Source organism: Trichechus manatus, unplaced genomic scaffold, assembly GCF_000243295.1.
Source record: "Trichechus manatus latirostris isolate Lorelei unplaced genomic scaffold, TriManLat1.0 scaffold00005, whole genome shotgun sequence".
Classification (NCBI taxonomy): domain Eukaryota; kingdom Metazoa; phylum Chordata; class Mammalia; order Sirenia; family Trichechidae; genus Trichechus; species Trichechus manatus.
Window position 1 is genome coordinate 32,715,537 of NW_004443941.1, and position 15,373 is coordinate 32,730,909.

At 37.4% G+C, this 15,373-nt stretch overlaps 1 protein-coding gene across 1 annotated transcript in view; it reads right to left on the reverse strand.

The window, feature by feature from the left end:
• Nucleotides 1–15,373, reverse strand: part of RASGRP3 (RAS guanyl releasing protein 3) — a 108,096-nt gene that overhangs the window by 19,226 nt on the left and 73,497 nt on the right. The window contains exon 13 of the mRNA XM_004369608.2: nt 4,080–4,195. Within this exon, the coding sequence (XP_004369665.1) occupies nt 4,080–4,195 (116 nt within the window). The remainder of the gene's footprint in view (nt 1–4,079; nt 4,196–15,373) is intronic.

Consider the following 15,373-nt stretch of genomic DNA (forward strand, 5'->3'; position numbering starts at 1 on the left):
CTCTACTACTAACTGAAAGGTTGGTGGTTTGAACCCACCCAGAGGTCCTGGCAATCTGATCCCATAGAGATTACACTGAAGAAAACTCTGTGGATCAGTTCTATTCTGTAACACGGGGTCACCTTGAGTTAGAATCTAATTGACACAACGAGTTTCATAGATAGATGTCATACATATCTATCTATTATCTACATGATGTATGTTATATTTCCACCAAGTCAGAACACAAAGTAAATTGTGCCCACCCCCTGGAGCACAATCCCCAGACTGGAACCTTAACTCAGGCCCTTTTAAGGCTTAATAGAGGAAGAAAGGAAGAAGAATGATAGTTGCCTGGCATGTGCTCCATCTTTCATCATACAGATCTATTGCTTAGAAGTAACTGTTCAGACAGGAGCTACATTTTCCAGCCTTTCTTGAATGTAGGTGGGGGCCGTGTGACTATTTTCCACCCAAGGAGCATAAAAAGATGTTATGTGTGATACTTCAAGGTCAAGGAGGTTAAGAACTACAGTCCTTCTGCACCCTCTCTTCTCACATCTGCTACAGGAATGCAGGTGACTCCGGGACCCTTTTTGTTGTTAGTTGCCAACTAGTCTGTTGTGACTTATGGTGACCTTATGTATAACAAAACAATGCATTGCCCAGTTCTGCACTGTCTTCATGATTGTTGATATGTTTGAGTCATTGTTGCAGCCATAGTGTCACTCCAACTCAGTGATGGTTCCCTTTGTATTTGCTGACCCTCCTCTTTACCAACCACGATATCCTTTTCCAGTGATTGGTCTTTCCTGAGGATGTGTCCAAAGTAAGCAAGCCAAAGTCTTACCATTCTCTCTTCTAAGGAGCACTCTGGCTGTATTTCTTTTAAGGCCAGTTTGTTTGCTTTTTTGGCAGTCTATTGTATATTCAATATTCTTTGCTAATACCACAGTTTGAACACATCAATTCTTTTTTCATCTTGCTTTTTCACTAGCCAGTATTCTAGAGGACTACAAAGTCACAAGACAGAAGGAAACTAGTCCCTGAAACACCAGGAATGGGGACGATGACAAAGAAACTGGAATAAACGTGAGTGAGAAAAAAACTTGCATTGTATCCAGCTGCTGAAAGTTTGAGGTTACCTAACTGATACACTTGGAAATACCCTATGCTTCTCTGCAAAAAAAAGTCCCATCTTTCCCCAGCTCATGGTGCGGGTTTTCACATGTTGTCAATGGGCATATCAGTTTTCAAGATGGCTTGGCCAGTCCCGTGAGCACCATGCCATCTGGAATGGCCTTGGTACTGCCTCAGACAACCCACTGTAGCTCACATCTACCCTATGCCTACTCATAAACAGATCCTTTCTAGTCTCTAAGTGGAGTTATGAAAGGATGTCAATCAAATGAATGAAGAAGTTTATTTGGTCACTGGTCCACTGAAATTTCCCAGTATGGCCTAAAAGCTATCTCTGAGAGTTCCTCCCATGGAGTATTCCATGGGATGCAGATTTAAAGTTAAATATCCCTGGAAACATCAGTTCTCAGAGAGGGTTTTGTGAGAAAAATGATCCTTGAGATGTTAATAAATGTTGGGGGGAGGAAGTTTTGTAATGAATAAATAAATAAATTTCTCCATACAAATAAATTTGTGAAACAATGTATTATCCCATCTCTCAAAGAATGACAGTGCGCCTTAGCCTACAAAAATTTTGGGAAGTCGTGCAGTAAAGACACCTAGTTAGATTTAACTCTATTCCCCAAATTTGACTAACTGATTCCTTTTTTAAAAATACTAATTAATAGCTATTTCTATGGAACATAGTTGAGAAAACACTTTCTCTCTGAGACCTTCACAGTTATCAACTACTTGAAATGTTGGCACAGTTAGCCATGGTAAATTTGAGATATTCCATTGTCATACAAAAAAAGTTATGTAAGCTATGAACAGGTCAAACCTTTTTCTTTAAAAAAAAAAAAAGAGTAACCAGGAAATTGGAACTACGAAAGCAATTCTACCAAATGAGAGATGGCTACTAGGATGGTATCTAAAGAAACAACAAAGAAAAAAATGAAGACTAAGAAGTGACATTAAGTCCACATCCTATTTGCATGTCTCTGATAGCAACAAACTAAGGGAAGAGGTGGGTACTTAGAAAATAACTAATTTTACTTTGTAAAGGAAGTTTATGTTTCTCCTAATTTATGTAAAAAGTATTATTTGTTTTGGACATATAATAACATCGAATTTAAGGTTTTAACAAATTTATATTAAAGTATCAAAACTTTCTTTGGTGTGTTGAATTACTTACAGAATTCTTTCTTTCTTTTTTTAATTTTCACACCAAAAAAAAATTAGGATATTCTAATTTGATATAATTTGGACATTTCACTTACATAAAACCAAGCATTTTGTCACAGATAATTTTAAAATTAGGAACTAATCTCACATAATTAAAGATTAAAGATTTAAATTATTAATGCCAGGCATCCTCAGCAATGATTTTAAAAAAACTATTATATTTTTAAATGAGCTAGGATTTTGCCTCTGAAGTCGTTTAATTTTTCAAGAATCATTTGAAACTGAAGAAAATATGTTCTTTTCATTTATCAAGACTATCTTTGATCATCAAAGAAAAATACAAAGTATGAGCACTTCTTGGCTATCTGTAGCAATGTCTGCTTTCATAAGACCATAAAAAATCTTTAAAAAATATTACTTACTCAATGAGTTTTAAGATTGCCCTCAGATCCATTGATGTTGAGGACTCTCCCAGGCTAGATCTAACTCTATTTCTTTTCTATTTTTGTTTCCAACAATTTCTACATGTATAATTCAGTGACATTGATTACATTCTTCAAGTCGTGCAACAATTCTCCCTATCCTCACTATCCAAATTCTCACTATCCAAATTATTCCACCACCATTAACATAAACTCAATGCCTCTTAAGCAAAAACTCTTCCTTTCCCACTCCTTCCTACTCCTGGTAACCACTAATAATCTTTGGTCTGTATATATTTGCTTATTTCATATAAGTGAAGTCAGTATTTGTTCTTTTGCTACTAACTTATTTCTCTCAGCATTATGTTTTCAAGGTTCATCCATGTTGTGGTATGCAACAGGACTTCATTAATCTTTATAGCTGAGTAATATTCCATTGTATGTATATACTACATTTTGTTTAGCCATTCGTCTGTTGATGTACATTTCAGATGTTTCCATAATTTGGCTATTGTGAAAATTGCTGCAATGAACATCATATACAGGTTTCTTTTTGCTTTCTTGCTTTCACTTCTGAGTATATGCCTAGGATTGGACTTGCTGGATCATATGGTAGTCCTATGTTCAACTTTTTGAGAAACTACCAAACTGTTTTCCATGGTGGCTGTACCATTTTACATTTCCATCAGCAATGGATGAGTGTTCTGGTTTCTCTACAAATTCACCAACACCTGTGGTTTTCCATTTTTTTGATCATTGCCATTCTAATGCAGGGGAGGTGGTATCTCCTTGTGGTTTTGATTTGCATCTCCCTAATGGCTAATGACATTAAGCATTTTCTCATGTGCTTCTTGGCCATTTGAACATCCTTTTTGGTAAAATGTCTGTTCAAGTACTTTATTTTTTGTTGGGTTGTTTGACTTTTTGTTGTCAAGTTGTAGTTTTTTATACATTTTGGGTACTAGACTCTTATCAGATATATGGTTCCCCAACATTTTCTTCTAATCTGTAGGTTATCTTTTCCCTTTGTTATAAAGTCCTTTGATGAACAAAAGTATTCTCTATTTTTAGTGGAGGTTTTGGGTTGATAAAATGTCTGGGCATTAGAAGTAATGTGGGAAATGGAGAGCCGGGCTAATTTGCAAATGAGTACTTGTGCTTAACATGGATGATGTAGTCTGCCTATGATTCCATTCATTCAGTCATGTTCATGTACGCCAAAAAAATAAAAATAAGTGAAAAGTTAGACTTGACTCATCAAAGCACTAGGGTTGAAGCTGCCAAGATGTAAGTTAAAGGTTTCATTGCTCTTCTCTGATAATGGCTTTCAGCTTTAGGACAGTGAAATTAAAAACTAACAACATTAAAACTTACTGGTCTTTGTCCAGCACACAGAAGGAATCCAAGAAGGGAAAGTTGGCAGCTATACTTTCAAAGTCCTCTTGGGAGATGTACCCATCATGGTCATGATCATAGTTTCTAAACACAGACTGCAGATGAAAGAGAAATATTTATCAAATGACTATTTATGAGCCATGCTCTAAACTTGTTATTGTGAAAGCATTGGTGACTAGTGAATTATCTCTTCTATGAAGGAGCTTAGAATTTAGTGAAAGATAACTAAAACAAGAAGCCTTTATAGGATAACAAGATGAGTGCTTTGCTGGGGATAGAAACAGAGCACTATAGTGGGGAGGAAAAGAAGGAGGTTGACAAAGTCTTTCTGGACAAAACAAGGTCTAAACTGAGACCTAAAGGTTAAGTAGGAGTTAGGCTTAGTGACTTCACAAATCTGAATACTATGACAATAGAAAATGAAGCTTTAAAATGTTAAATTATCTCAGAAATTAGAGTACATATTTAATACAATTTCAATCAAATTCTCAGTAGGAACTTGTTTTAAATGAACAACTTGATTCTAAAGTTCAAGTAGAAGTGAATATGTTAAGAATAGCGGAAAAATTGTTTAAAATCAGGAGTAAAGAGGGGGAATATGCCTTATCCAAAATCGAATATTCTACAAAGCTACCTTAACCAAAACAATGTGGTATTGTAACTAACCACAGAGAGTGGCGTCCAGAAACAGACCCACATATACATGGGAATTTAGTATACCAAAAAGTATTGTTTCCAATCCACAGGTATATCATGTATTATCCAATAATTGGTGTTAACTGGCTAATAATTCTATAAAATAAATTGTTCCAAATTAAATTCCAGGTACGTTAAATATTTTTATTAAAAAATACTATTATTGTGTGCATCAAGTTGATTCTGATTCATAGTGACCCTACATGACATAGTAGAACTGCTTTCCATAGAGTTTCTTAGGTTGTAATCTTTATTGAAGCAGATCATCAGGACTTTTTTCCTGAGGAGCCACTGGTGGGTTTGAACCACCAGCCTTTCAGTTAGCAGCCATGTGCTTAACCATTGCACCACCAGGGCTCCTTATATAAAAAATAAAGCTATGAAAACACCAAAGGTAAAAAGATGAAACTATTTTTCATGTTTAAAATGTTTGAGTGGGAAAGAGACCTTTCTTAGCATATTATCAAAGTCTGAAGACACAAAGAAAAATGTTCTATTACGATAAAATACAAAATATTTTAATTAAAAAGTTAAATTACAAATAGAGAAAATTATTTGCAATATATGTGAGAGATAAGACACAAAGGTAACATAGGCAACCACCAAAGAAAACATACAAATGGCAAATACACTCATCGAAAGGTGCTCACCTCTGCAAATACTTACCTCTTAGATTGGAAAATATTAAAATGATTGATAATTTCCTAGGGTATGAGGAAACAGGCACTGTTATATGAAGTTGGTGGAGAAGCAAATAATTACAAGCTCTCTGGGGGACAATCAGGCAATGTATAGCAAACTTTAAGTGCCTACTCTCTGATATTAGCAATTCCACTTCTAGGAATTTGTTCTAACAAAGTAACTGAACAAGGTTGCTCGAATATATATATTCAAAGATAATCTACAAGGGGTTAAAGTGCTTGGCTGCTAACCGAAAGATCAGCGGTTCAAACCCACCAGCTGCTCCATGGGAGAAAGATGTGGCAATTGGCTTCTGTAAAGATTATAGCCTTGGAAACCCGTGGGACTGTTCTACTCTGTTCTATAGGGTTGCTATGAGTCAGAAACGACTTGATGACAGCAACAGGTATCCATGGAGAGTGGAATTAAAAGGCTTGAAAATGGAGCATTCTATTTTCTGTAGTATTTGAATATTTACAATGTCATCCTTTATAGTCAGAGAAAAATAAAAAAGATTTTTCCATTGCCCCTACTAAGTGGGATTTTTAAAAGAGGTCTCTAAGTTCTTTCTGTAAACACATGTTTGCAACGTATAGTTGACTTGGATTCCAGTTATACTTAATCTTTCTCCCTTTTCCCAATGCTTTCCGTCTATTTTATTTTAACTACATTACCTTCTGTTGCATGCTGAATGAAGAGTATTTTGGAAGTGGTTAAGGTAAGTGAATTATTTGATTAAAAATGACTGTTCAGCACCCAGTGCAAGTTTATACAGATAATCTAATTGTGCAAAATCAAAAAGCATTATTATTATTATTACTGGCAAGTCCTAAAATCAATATTTGTAGTCTCCTTGGGTGGTATAGTTAATGTAGTTGGCTGATAACCAAAAGTTTAGAGGTTCAAGTCCACCCAGAGCCACCTCAAAAGAAAGGCTTGGTGATCTTTTTTTTTTTTTTTAATTGCACTTTAGATGAAGGTATACAGAGCAAATTAGTTTCTCATTAAACAATTAATACACATATTGTTTTGTGACATTGGTTGCCAACCCTATAAATGTCAACACTCTCCCCTTCTCGACCTTACATTCCGTATTAGCAGCTTTCCTGTCCCCTCCTGCCTTCTCGTCCTTGCCCCTAAGCTGGTGTGCCCTTTTAAACTGGTTTTGTTTTATGGGTCTGTCTAATCTTTGGCTGAAGGGTGAACCTCAAGAGTGACTGCAGTACTGAGTTAAAAGGGTATCCGGGGGCCATAGTCTTGGGGTTTCTCCAGTCTCTGTCAGACCAGTAAGTCAGGTCTCTTTTTATAAGGTAGAATTTTGTTCTACTTTTTTCTCCAGCTCTGTCTGGGACCCTCTATTGTGATCACTGTCAGAGCAGTTGGTGGTTGTAGCCGGGCACTATCTAGTTGTGCTAGACTCAATCTGGTAGAGGCTGTGGTACTGGTAGGCCATTAGTCCTTTGGACTAATCTTTCCCTTGTGTCTTTGGTTTTCTTCATTCTGCCTTGCTCCAGACAGGGTGGGACCAATGGAGTATCTTGGATGGCCGCTTACAAGCTTTTAAGACCCCCGAATGTCACTCACCAAAGTAGGATGTAGAATATTTTCTTTATAAACTATGTTATGCCAATTGAGCTAGATGTCCTCTGAGAGCACAGTCCCCAGCCCTCAGCCTAGTAATTCGGTCTCTCAGGGACTTTGGATGTGTCTATGAAGCTTCCATGACATTGCCTTGGTCACGTTCAGTATAGTGTACAGTCTTACACTTCACCAAAGTTACCACTTACCTATTTTATATTTAGTGTTCTTCATTCTGTTCCATTGGTCAATGTGTCTGTCATTGTACCAGTACCAGGCTGTTTTGACTATCGTAGCTATATAGTAGGTTCTGAAGTCAGGTAGTGAGAGTCCTCCTACTTCATTCTTTTTCTTCAGTAGTGCTTTACTTATCCAGGGCCCCTTTACCTTCCGTGTAAAGTTAATGATTAGTTTTTCCCTCTTGTTAAAGAATGCTGTTGGTATTTGAATCGAGATTGCATTGTATTTGTAGATTGCTTTGGGTAGAAGTGACATTTTCTCAATGTTGAGTCTACCAATCCATGAGGATGGTATATTTTTCCAGTTATGTAGGCCTTGTTTGGATTCTTGCAGTGGTGTTTTGTAGTTTTCTTTGCATAGGTCTTTTACGTCCCTGGTTAGATTTATTCTTTTTTTTTTTTTAGGGGCTATTATAAATGATATTGCTTTCCAGATTTGCTTTTCATAATTCTCTTTATTGGAGTATAGGAATCAAACTGATTTTTGTATGTTTATCTTGTATCCTGCTGCTCTGCCAAATCTTTTTATTAGTTCCAGTAATTTTCTTGTGGAGCCCTTTGTGTTCTCTATGTATAGTATCATATTATTGGCAAATAGGGATAGTTTTATTTCTTCCTTACCTATTTGGATGTCCTTTATTTCTTTTTCTTGCCTTGTTGCTCTAGCTAGGACTTCCAGCACAATGTTAAGTAGGAGTGGTGATAAAGGGCATCCTTGTCTTGTTCCTGTTCTCAAGGGGAGTGTTTTCAGCCTCTCTCCATTAAGAATGATGTTGGCTATTGGTTTTGTGTAGATCTCCTTTATTATGTTGAGGAATTTCCCTTCTATTCCTATTTTATTGAGAGTTTTTATCATGAATGGGTGTTGGACTTTATCAAATGCCTTTTCTGCGTCAATTGAGATGATCATCTGATTCTTTTATTTTGTTTTATTTATGTGGTGGATTACGTTGATTGATTTTCTCATGTTGAAGCATCCATTCTTGCACACCTGGTATGAATCCCACTTGGTTCTGGTGTTTTTTTTTTTTTTTTTTTTTTAATCATGCTGAATTCTACTGGCTAGAGTTTTGTTGAGAATTTTTGCATCTATATTCATGAGAGATATCGGTCTATAACTTTCTTTTTTTGTGGTGTCTTTGTCTGGTTTTTTATCAGGGTCATGCTGGCTTCAGAGAATGAATTCCAAAGCATCTCTTCTTTTTCTATGTTCTAAAATAGTTTGAGTAGTACTGGTGCAAGCTCTTCTCTGAATATTTGGTAGAATTCACTAGTGAAGCCATCCGGACCACGGCTTTTTGTTGTTGTTGGCAGGTTTTTTTAAATTACCTTTTCAATCTCTTCTCTTGTTTTGGTTCTGTTCAAATTTTTGACCTCAGTTTGTGTTAGTTTAGGCAGGTGGTGTTCTTTGAGAAATTTGTCCACTTCCTCTAGGTTTTCAAATTTTTTGGAGTATAATTTTTCATAGTACTCTTTTATGATTCTTTTTATTTCAGTTGGGTCTGTTGTAATGTCCTCCATTTCATTTCTTATTTGGGATATTTGCATCATCTCTTGTTTTTCTTTTGTCAGTCTGGCCAGTGGTTTGTCGATTTTGTTGATCCTTTCAAAGAACCAACTTTTGATTTTATTGATTATTTCTATTGTTTTTCTGTTCTCTATTTCGTTTATTTCTGTTCTGACCTTTATTATTTCCTTTTTTCTGGTGGCTGTGGGATTCTTTTGCTGTTCTCTTCTATTTTTTCAAGTTGTGTAGCTAATGTTTTGATTTTGCCCCTTCCTTCTTTTTTGATGTGTGTATTTATTACTATAAATTGACCTCTGAGCACTGCCTTTGCTATGTCCCAGAGGTTTTGGTATGATGTGTTTTCATTCTCATTTGATTCGAGGAATTTTTTTGTTCCATCTTTTATTTCTTCTATTACCCAGTGGTTTTTAAGCAACGTGTTATTCAGTTTCCATGTATTTGATTTTTTTTCCTTGCTATTTGTTGTTGATTTCTACTTTTATGGCACCGCGATCAGAGAAGATGATTTGTATTATCTCAATGCTTTGGATTTTGCTGAGAGTTACTTTGTGGCCTAAGATGTAGTCTATTCTGGTGAACATTCCATGTGCATTGGAAAAGAATGTGTACTTTGCTGCTCTTTGGTGGAGTGTTCTATATATGTCTATAAGGTCAAGTTGATTGATTGTGGACCTTAGATCTTCATTGTGTTTGTTGAGTTTCTTTCTAGATGTTTTGTCCTTTACAAACAGTGGTGTGTTGAATCTCCTACTGTTATTGTGGAACTGTCAGTTTCTCTTTTCAGTGATGTTAGAGTTTGTTTTATGTATTTTGAAGCCTGTCATTGTGTGCGTAGATGTTTATTATGGTTATGTCTTCATGATGGATCGTCCCCTTAATCATTATATAGTGTCCTTCTTTGTCTTTTATGGTAGATTTCGTTTTAAAGTCTATTTTATCTGAGATTAGAATTGCCACTTCTCCTCTTTTTTGGTTGTTGTTTGTTTGATGTATTTTTTTTTCCATCCTTTGATTTTAATATATTTACGTCTTTGTTTCTAAGGTGTGTCTCTTGTAGACAGCATATTGATAGGTCCTGTATTTTTATCCATTCTGTCACTCTCTGTCTCTTTATGGGTTCATTTAAGCCATTTACGCTCAGTGTGATTTTTGACAGGTGTGAGTCTATTGCTCTCATTTTGTAGTGTTTTTTTTTTTTTTTTTTGTGGTGTTGACCTTTTATTTGTTCCACTTACTCTTTTGTGTTGAATCCTTTTGTTGGTGGATTTTTTTTCTTTCATTATTGTAGATTTTGTGTTTGCTGAGACTTTGTGTTTTTCTTCTTTATTTTGATGATTAGGTTTCTTAACTTTCTTTGTGGTTACCTTGAAATTTACCCCTATCTTCTTAAGTTTAAACCAATCTTCTATTACTTGATATCACCTTGACTTCCTCTCCATTTGAAAGTTCCATACCTACACCATTTTTCCCTCTTTTATTGTTCCGACTTTGTTGTCACTTACAGATTGACCTCTCTGGTTCCCCGTTGTAAATTTTTTAGTTTTGTTTTATCCTTGAGAGTTCATTATCTAGGTTGGTATCTGGCTGATGCTATCTTACGTGCTAGATTCAGGTTGTTGTCTGATGTTGTTGGTTCTCTAACTGGACTCTCTTTAAAAATTCTTGTAAGTTTGTTTTGGTTTTTACATAGTCCCTTAATTTGTGTTTATCTGGAAATGTCCTAATTTTGCCATCTTATTTGATCAAGAGTTCTTCAGGATATATTATTCTTGGTTGGCAGTTTTTTTCTTTCAAGATTCTATATGCCATCCCATTGCCTTCTTGCCTGCATGGTTTCTGCTGAGTAATCAGAACATGGTCTTATTGTTTCCCCCTTTGTATGTGATTTTTCATTTTTCTCAAGATGCTCTCAAGATTCTTTCTTTGTGTTTGGTTTTAGCAAGTGTGATTATGATATGTTTTGGTGATTTTCTTTTAGGGTCTATCTTATATGGGGTTCATTGAGCTTCTTGGATGGTTGACTTTTTGTCTTTCATGATATTAGAGAAGTTTTTGATCAACAAATCTTCAATGATCCTCTCTGTGTTTTCTGTTTTCTCCACCTGTTCTGGAACTCCAATCACACGCAAATTTTTGCTTTTGATTATATCCCAGATCGTTCTCAGAGTTTCTTCAATTTTTCTTTGTTCTTTTCTCTGATTTTTCCTCAAAGTGGTATCCAAAGATTTGTCTTCAATTTCACTGATCCTGTCTTCCATTGTTTCAAGTTGGCTCCTAAAACCTTCTATTGCACTGTCCATTTCTGAAATCTTCTTATTTAGCTTTTGGATTTCTAATTGCTGTTTTTATATGATTTCTAGTTGTTTTCTGATTCTAACATTTTGTTCATGTGTTATTTTCTTGAATTCTTCCACTGTTTTGTCTGTATTTTCCATGATTTTGTCTTTTTTCTTATTTTTTTCTGCATTTTCCTTCATTTGTTGGAGAATCGTGAATATTAGAGTTTTGGATTCCCTATAATGTAGTTCCAGTGCCATTTCTTCTACCAGTAAGTCATCTGGTGTTTTATTTTGGTCACTTTCTGGAACCATCTTCTGTTTTTTTTATACGTTTTGATATTTTCTGCTGCCTGTAGGACACTCAGGAATTATTTTCTTAATTTATTGATTATAGATTTGATTTTTTTAATTGTACTTTAGATGAAGGTTACAGAAAAAATAGTTTCTCATTATGTACATATGATTTTTTGTCCTGCTTTTTTGTTTTATTTGGTTACGTCTGGGCAGGCAGGCTGGGAATGTTTTGTTGCTTGCTCTCTTGTAGGCACTGTACTTCTCACCACATTGTCCAGGTGGGCAGGGCTGGTCACTCAGCTGTAGTGCAGCATGGGAGGTCCAGCAGGGTAGAGGGGTGGGAATGGGTAGTTTGCAGCATGAACTGTGACCAATGGGGTGGGGCCGAGGCAGTGCAGGACAGGGTCTGGGGCACTGTGTTGGTGCCACTCGGTGGTGCAGCTCCCTGTGCAAAGTGCAGATAGGCAGGAAGGAAAGGAGAGAATGTGGTGTGGAGTTAGGTGGGTGGGTGAAAGACAAGAAAGAAGAGAGAGAAACAAAAGCAAAAACAAAGCAAAAGAAAAAGAGAAGGAAAAAAGAAAACAGAGAAAAAACAAAAGAAAAGAAAATGGCAACACAGTAGGATTAGGTGGGTGAGGGTGAGGCAGACCCAGTGAGTCTGTGTGCTGATTTCTTTCTAGCTGAGTGGTGTGGCTTGACCTGTTGAGAATGGGTATGGGTGGCACCTGAGACTAGGTGGGCAGGAGAAAGGAAAGAGAGGAAACAGAGAGAAGAAACTAACCAACCAACCAACAAAAAATAAATACATAAAAAATAATAATAATAAAATAAAAACATCAATAAAAAAGAAAAAAAATCTGTGTATATATAGTGGTGAGGGAGCAGGCCATTGGGGGTGGAGCAGAATTAGGGTGGTGGCTTGATAATGTCTCTCTCAAGTGGCATGGAACAACCTGTCAGAGCCTAGGTGGGAGGGAGAGAGAAAAGGGAGAAGGGGAAATACAAAGAAATATAAAAAATATGGCTCTGAGGGAGCCGGCCTGTGGGGGTGGCACAGACCTGGGGAGGCCTTGTGCCAGAGGCTCTCCAGCCAAGCAGTATAGCACAGCCTGCCAAGAAGGGGGGTGTGGTGCATGGGGCTACGTGGGTGGGGGAAAGGAAAGGAAGTGAGAGAGAGAGAGGAAACAACAACAAAAAGGAAAACACATAAACAAACAAACAAAAATAAATAAACAAAATGGTGCTGAGGGAGCCGATCCGTGACAGCAAAGCAGACCTGAGGAGGCCGAGTACAGTGACTCTCCAGCCACGCATTGCAGCACGGCTCCTCGAGAAGGTGAGGGGGCAGTGCATAGGGCTAGGTGGGTGGGAGAAAGGAAAGGAAGGGAAGGAAAGAGAGAGAAGAAACAGAAAAAAAAGAAAAACAAAGAAAAAACAAAGCAAATAAACCAAAAAATCACAGCCTGTCCAGAATGGTAGGGGACGACACGTGGGGCTAGCTGGGCAGGAGAAAGGAAAGGAAGGAATTGAGAGAGAGAAGCAAATAAAAAGACACAAAAAAAAAAAAAAATCAACAAACAAAAAAACAACAACAACAACAAAAAAAAAAATGGCATTGAAGGGGCCAGCCAGTGGGGGCTAGGTGGATCCAGGCGACAGTGAACTGGTATCTTTCTGGCTGAGCAACTGTGGCCTGTTGGAAAGCGGTGGAGGGCTTGTACAGGGAAGAAGGGTGGGGAGTGGGAACGCGTGTATCCCTGGTTACTGAGTGCTCTGTCTCCTATTGGGAGCTCTATGAAGTTGCCTTCCTGTATTTCCCTGTCTGTGTTCCTTGGTGGCTGTAGTCCAAGATGGTGAATCCATGCCACATTAGCTGGTAGGGGACCTCCACTCTGTAGCTCTCCTCGTTCTCTGTTCTCTGTCACTTTCTTATTCCTTTTGATGTGCAGTCAAGTTCTTTATTCCTTCATTTGATACTTAGGGTTCCAGCATTGATGTTTGTATCTGTTTTTCAGGTCTTTGCTGCAGAGGGACTGCCGGGTGCTTCTGTCTATAGCAGCCATGTTGGCTCCACCTTTTAATTACTTTAGTTTTATATTGGTGATCTGTTTTTTTAAAAATTAGCCACTAAAAACTTTATAAAGCACAGTTCTACTCTGACACACACAGGCTTGCCATGAGTCAGAACTGATTCCACAGCAATTTTTTTTAATATTGATATTAATCTATAATCAAAATTGCTTTAAAATGAACTATTTTGGAGTGTCTCCTATTCATAGTCTAACATCCATATTTATACTCAGAGTATAAGATTTTTTGCATAATAACATTTAGTATGTTGTTGTCAGGTGCCATTGAGTCAGTTCTGACTCATAACAACACTATGTACAACAGAAAGAAACATTGTCCAGTCCTGCGCCATCCTTACAATCGTTGTTACGCTTGAGCCCATTGTTGCAGATACTGTGTCAATCTGTCTTGCTGAGGGTCTTTCTCTTTTTCATTGACCCTCTACTTTACTAAGCATGATGTCCTTCTCCAGGGACTGATCCCTCCTGATAACATGTCCAAAGTATGTGAGACGTAGTCTCACCATCCTTGCTTCTAAGGAGCATTCTGGTTGTACTTCTTCCAAGACAAATTTGCTCATTCTTCTGGAAGTCCATGGTATATTTAATATTCTTCGCCAACACCACAATTCGAAGACGTCAATTCTTCTTTGGTCTTCCTTATTCATCGTCCAGCTTTGGTATGCATATGAGGCGATTGAAAACACCATGGCTTGGGTCAGGTGCACCTTAGTTTTCCAGGTGACATCCTTGCTTTTGAACACTTTAAAGAGGTCTTTTGTGTCGTTTGATTTCTTGACTGCTGCTTCCATGGGTGTATTTGGTATGGAAATTCATAATAAAAGTAGTCCCTCACTTGAGTAAACCAATGGTAGGCAATTTATCCAAATTGGGTGAATTTGAGGCCCGTCCTCAAGAAACTGGAATTGGAGAGAAGGGAACAGAGAGGGGAGAAAGAGACAGAGACAGAAAGAGACAGAGGCTGAAAGTCACCATGTAAATGGGGAGCAGAGTAAGGCAGTCTGCAGCGAGCACAGCTTTGGAGTGAGTGCTCAGAGAAAAGCCAAGAGAGAGAGTGGGAGAGAGGATATTTCAGTCTTCCATTTCCAGGTTCCAGAGCTTCCTGAGCTGCATCTCCATCTTTGCATTCCCTGAGGCCCGCTGGATCCTTTTCCCACCTTTCCTGGCAGTTGGGTCTATTACTGCCTCATTATCATGTAGCCTCCTTTGGACTTTGTCTTCTCAGCCCTTTCTCTCACCAAATATCGTCTCCACATCTTCCTTTATAATCTTTTCCTTCTTACCTCACATACTCTAGAAAACTTTTCTTTGAACACCTCATGGTGTTTAAAGAACATCCTTTCTTTAAATATCTTCTCCCAGAAAAATTACATTATATCCCCAAGACTCAATCCTATTGCAGCAGAGGATGTAGTGATCAATTAAAGAAGACGTTTATCAGGGATCAGTTTCCAGGGCCGGACATGTTTCCTTCCATTTTCCCTACTTTAGCACTCTACTCTTCTGTCAAAATACGGTGAAATCTGTGAGAGCCAGAACTTGGTGGAATTGCCTTGTATTTCTGGGTCTCAAAATTTGTCTGCCTGTGACAGGGAGTAGTCTTACCACTTTTCTATCACTCTCTATTATTGGAAAATATTTTTCTTCTCAGACAGGTTTCTGCCTTACACAGGTTCTGGCTTTTACAGGTTTTACTGTAGAAAACTCTGACAGAGCCTTGTTCTGCTCTGTGATTTTTTTTTTTTAAATTTTTTTTATTGTACTTCAGGTTGAAGGCTTACAGAACAAATCGTTTCTCATGAAACAGGAGTACACATGTTGTTTTATGACATTGGTTAACAACCCCACAACATATTAACCCTCTAACTTCTCAACCTTTTTTTTTTTT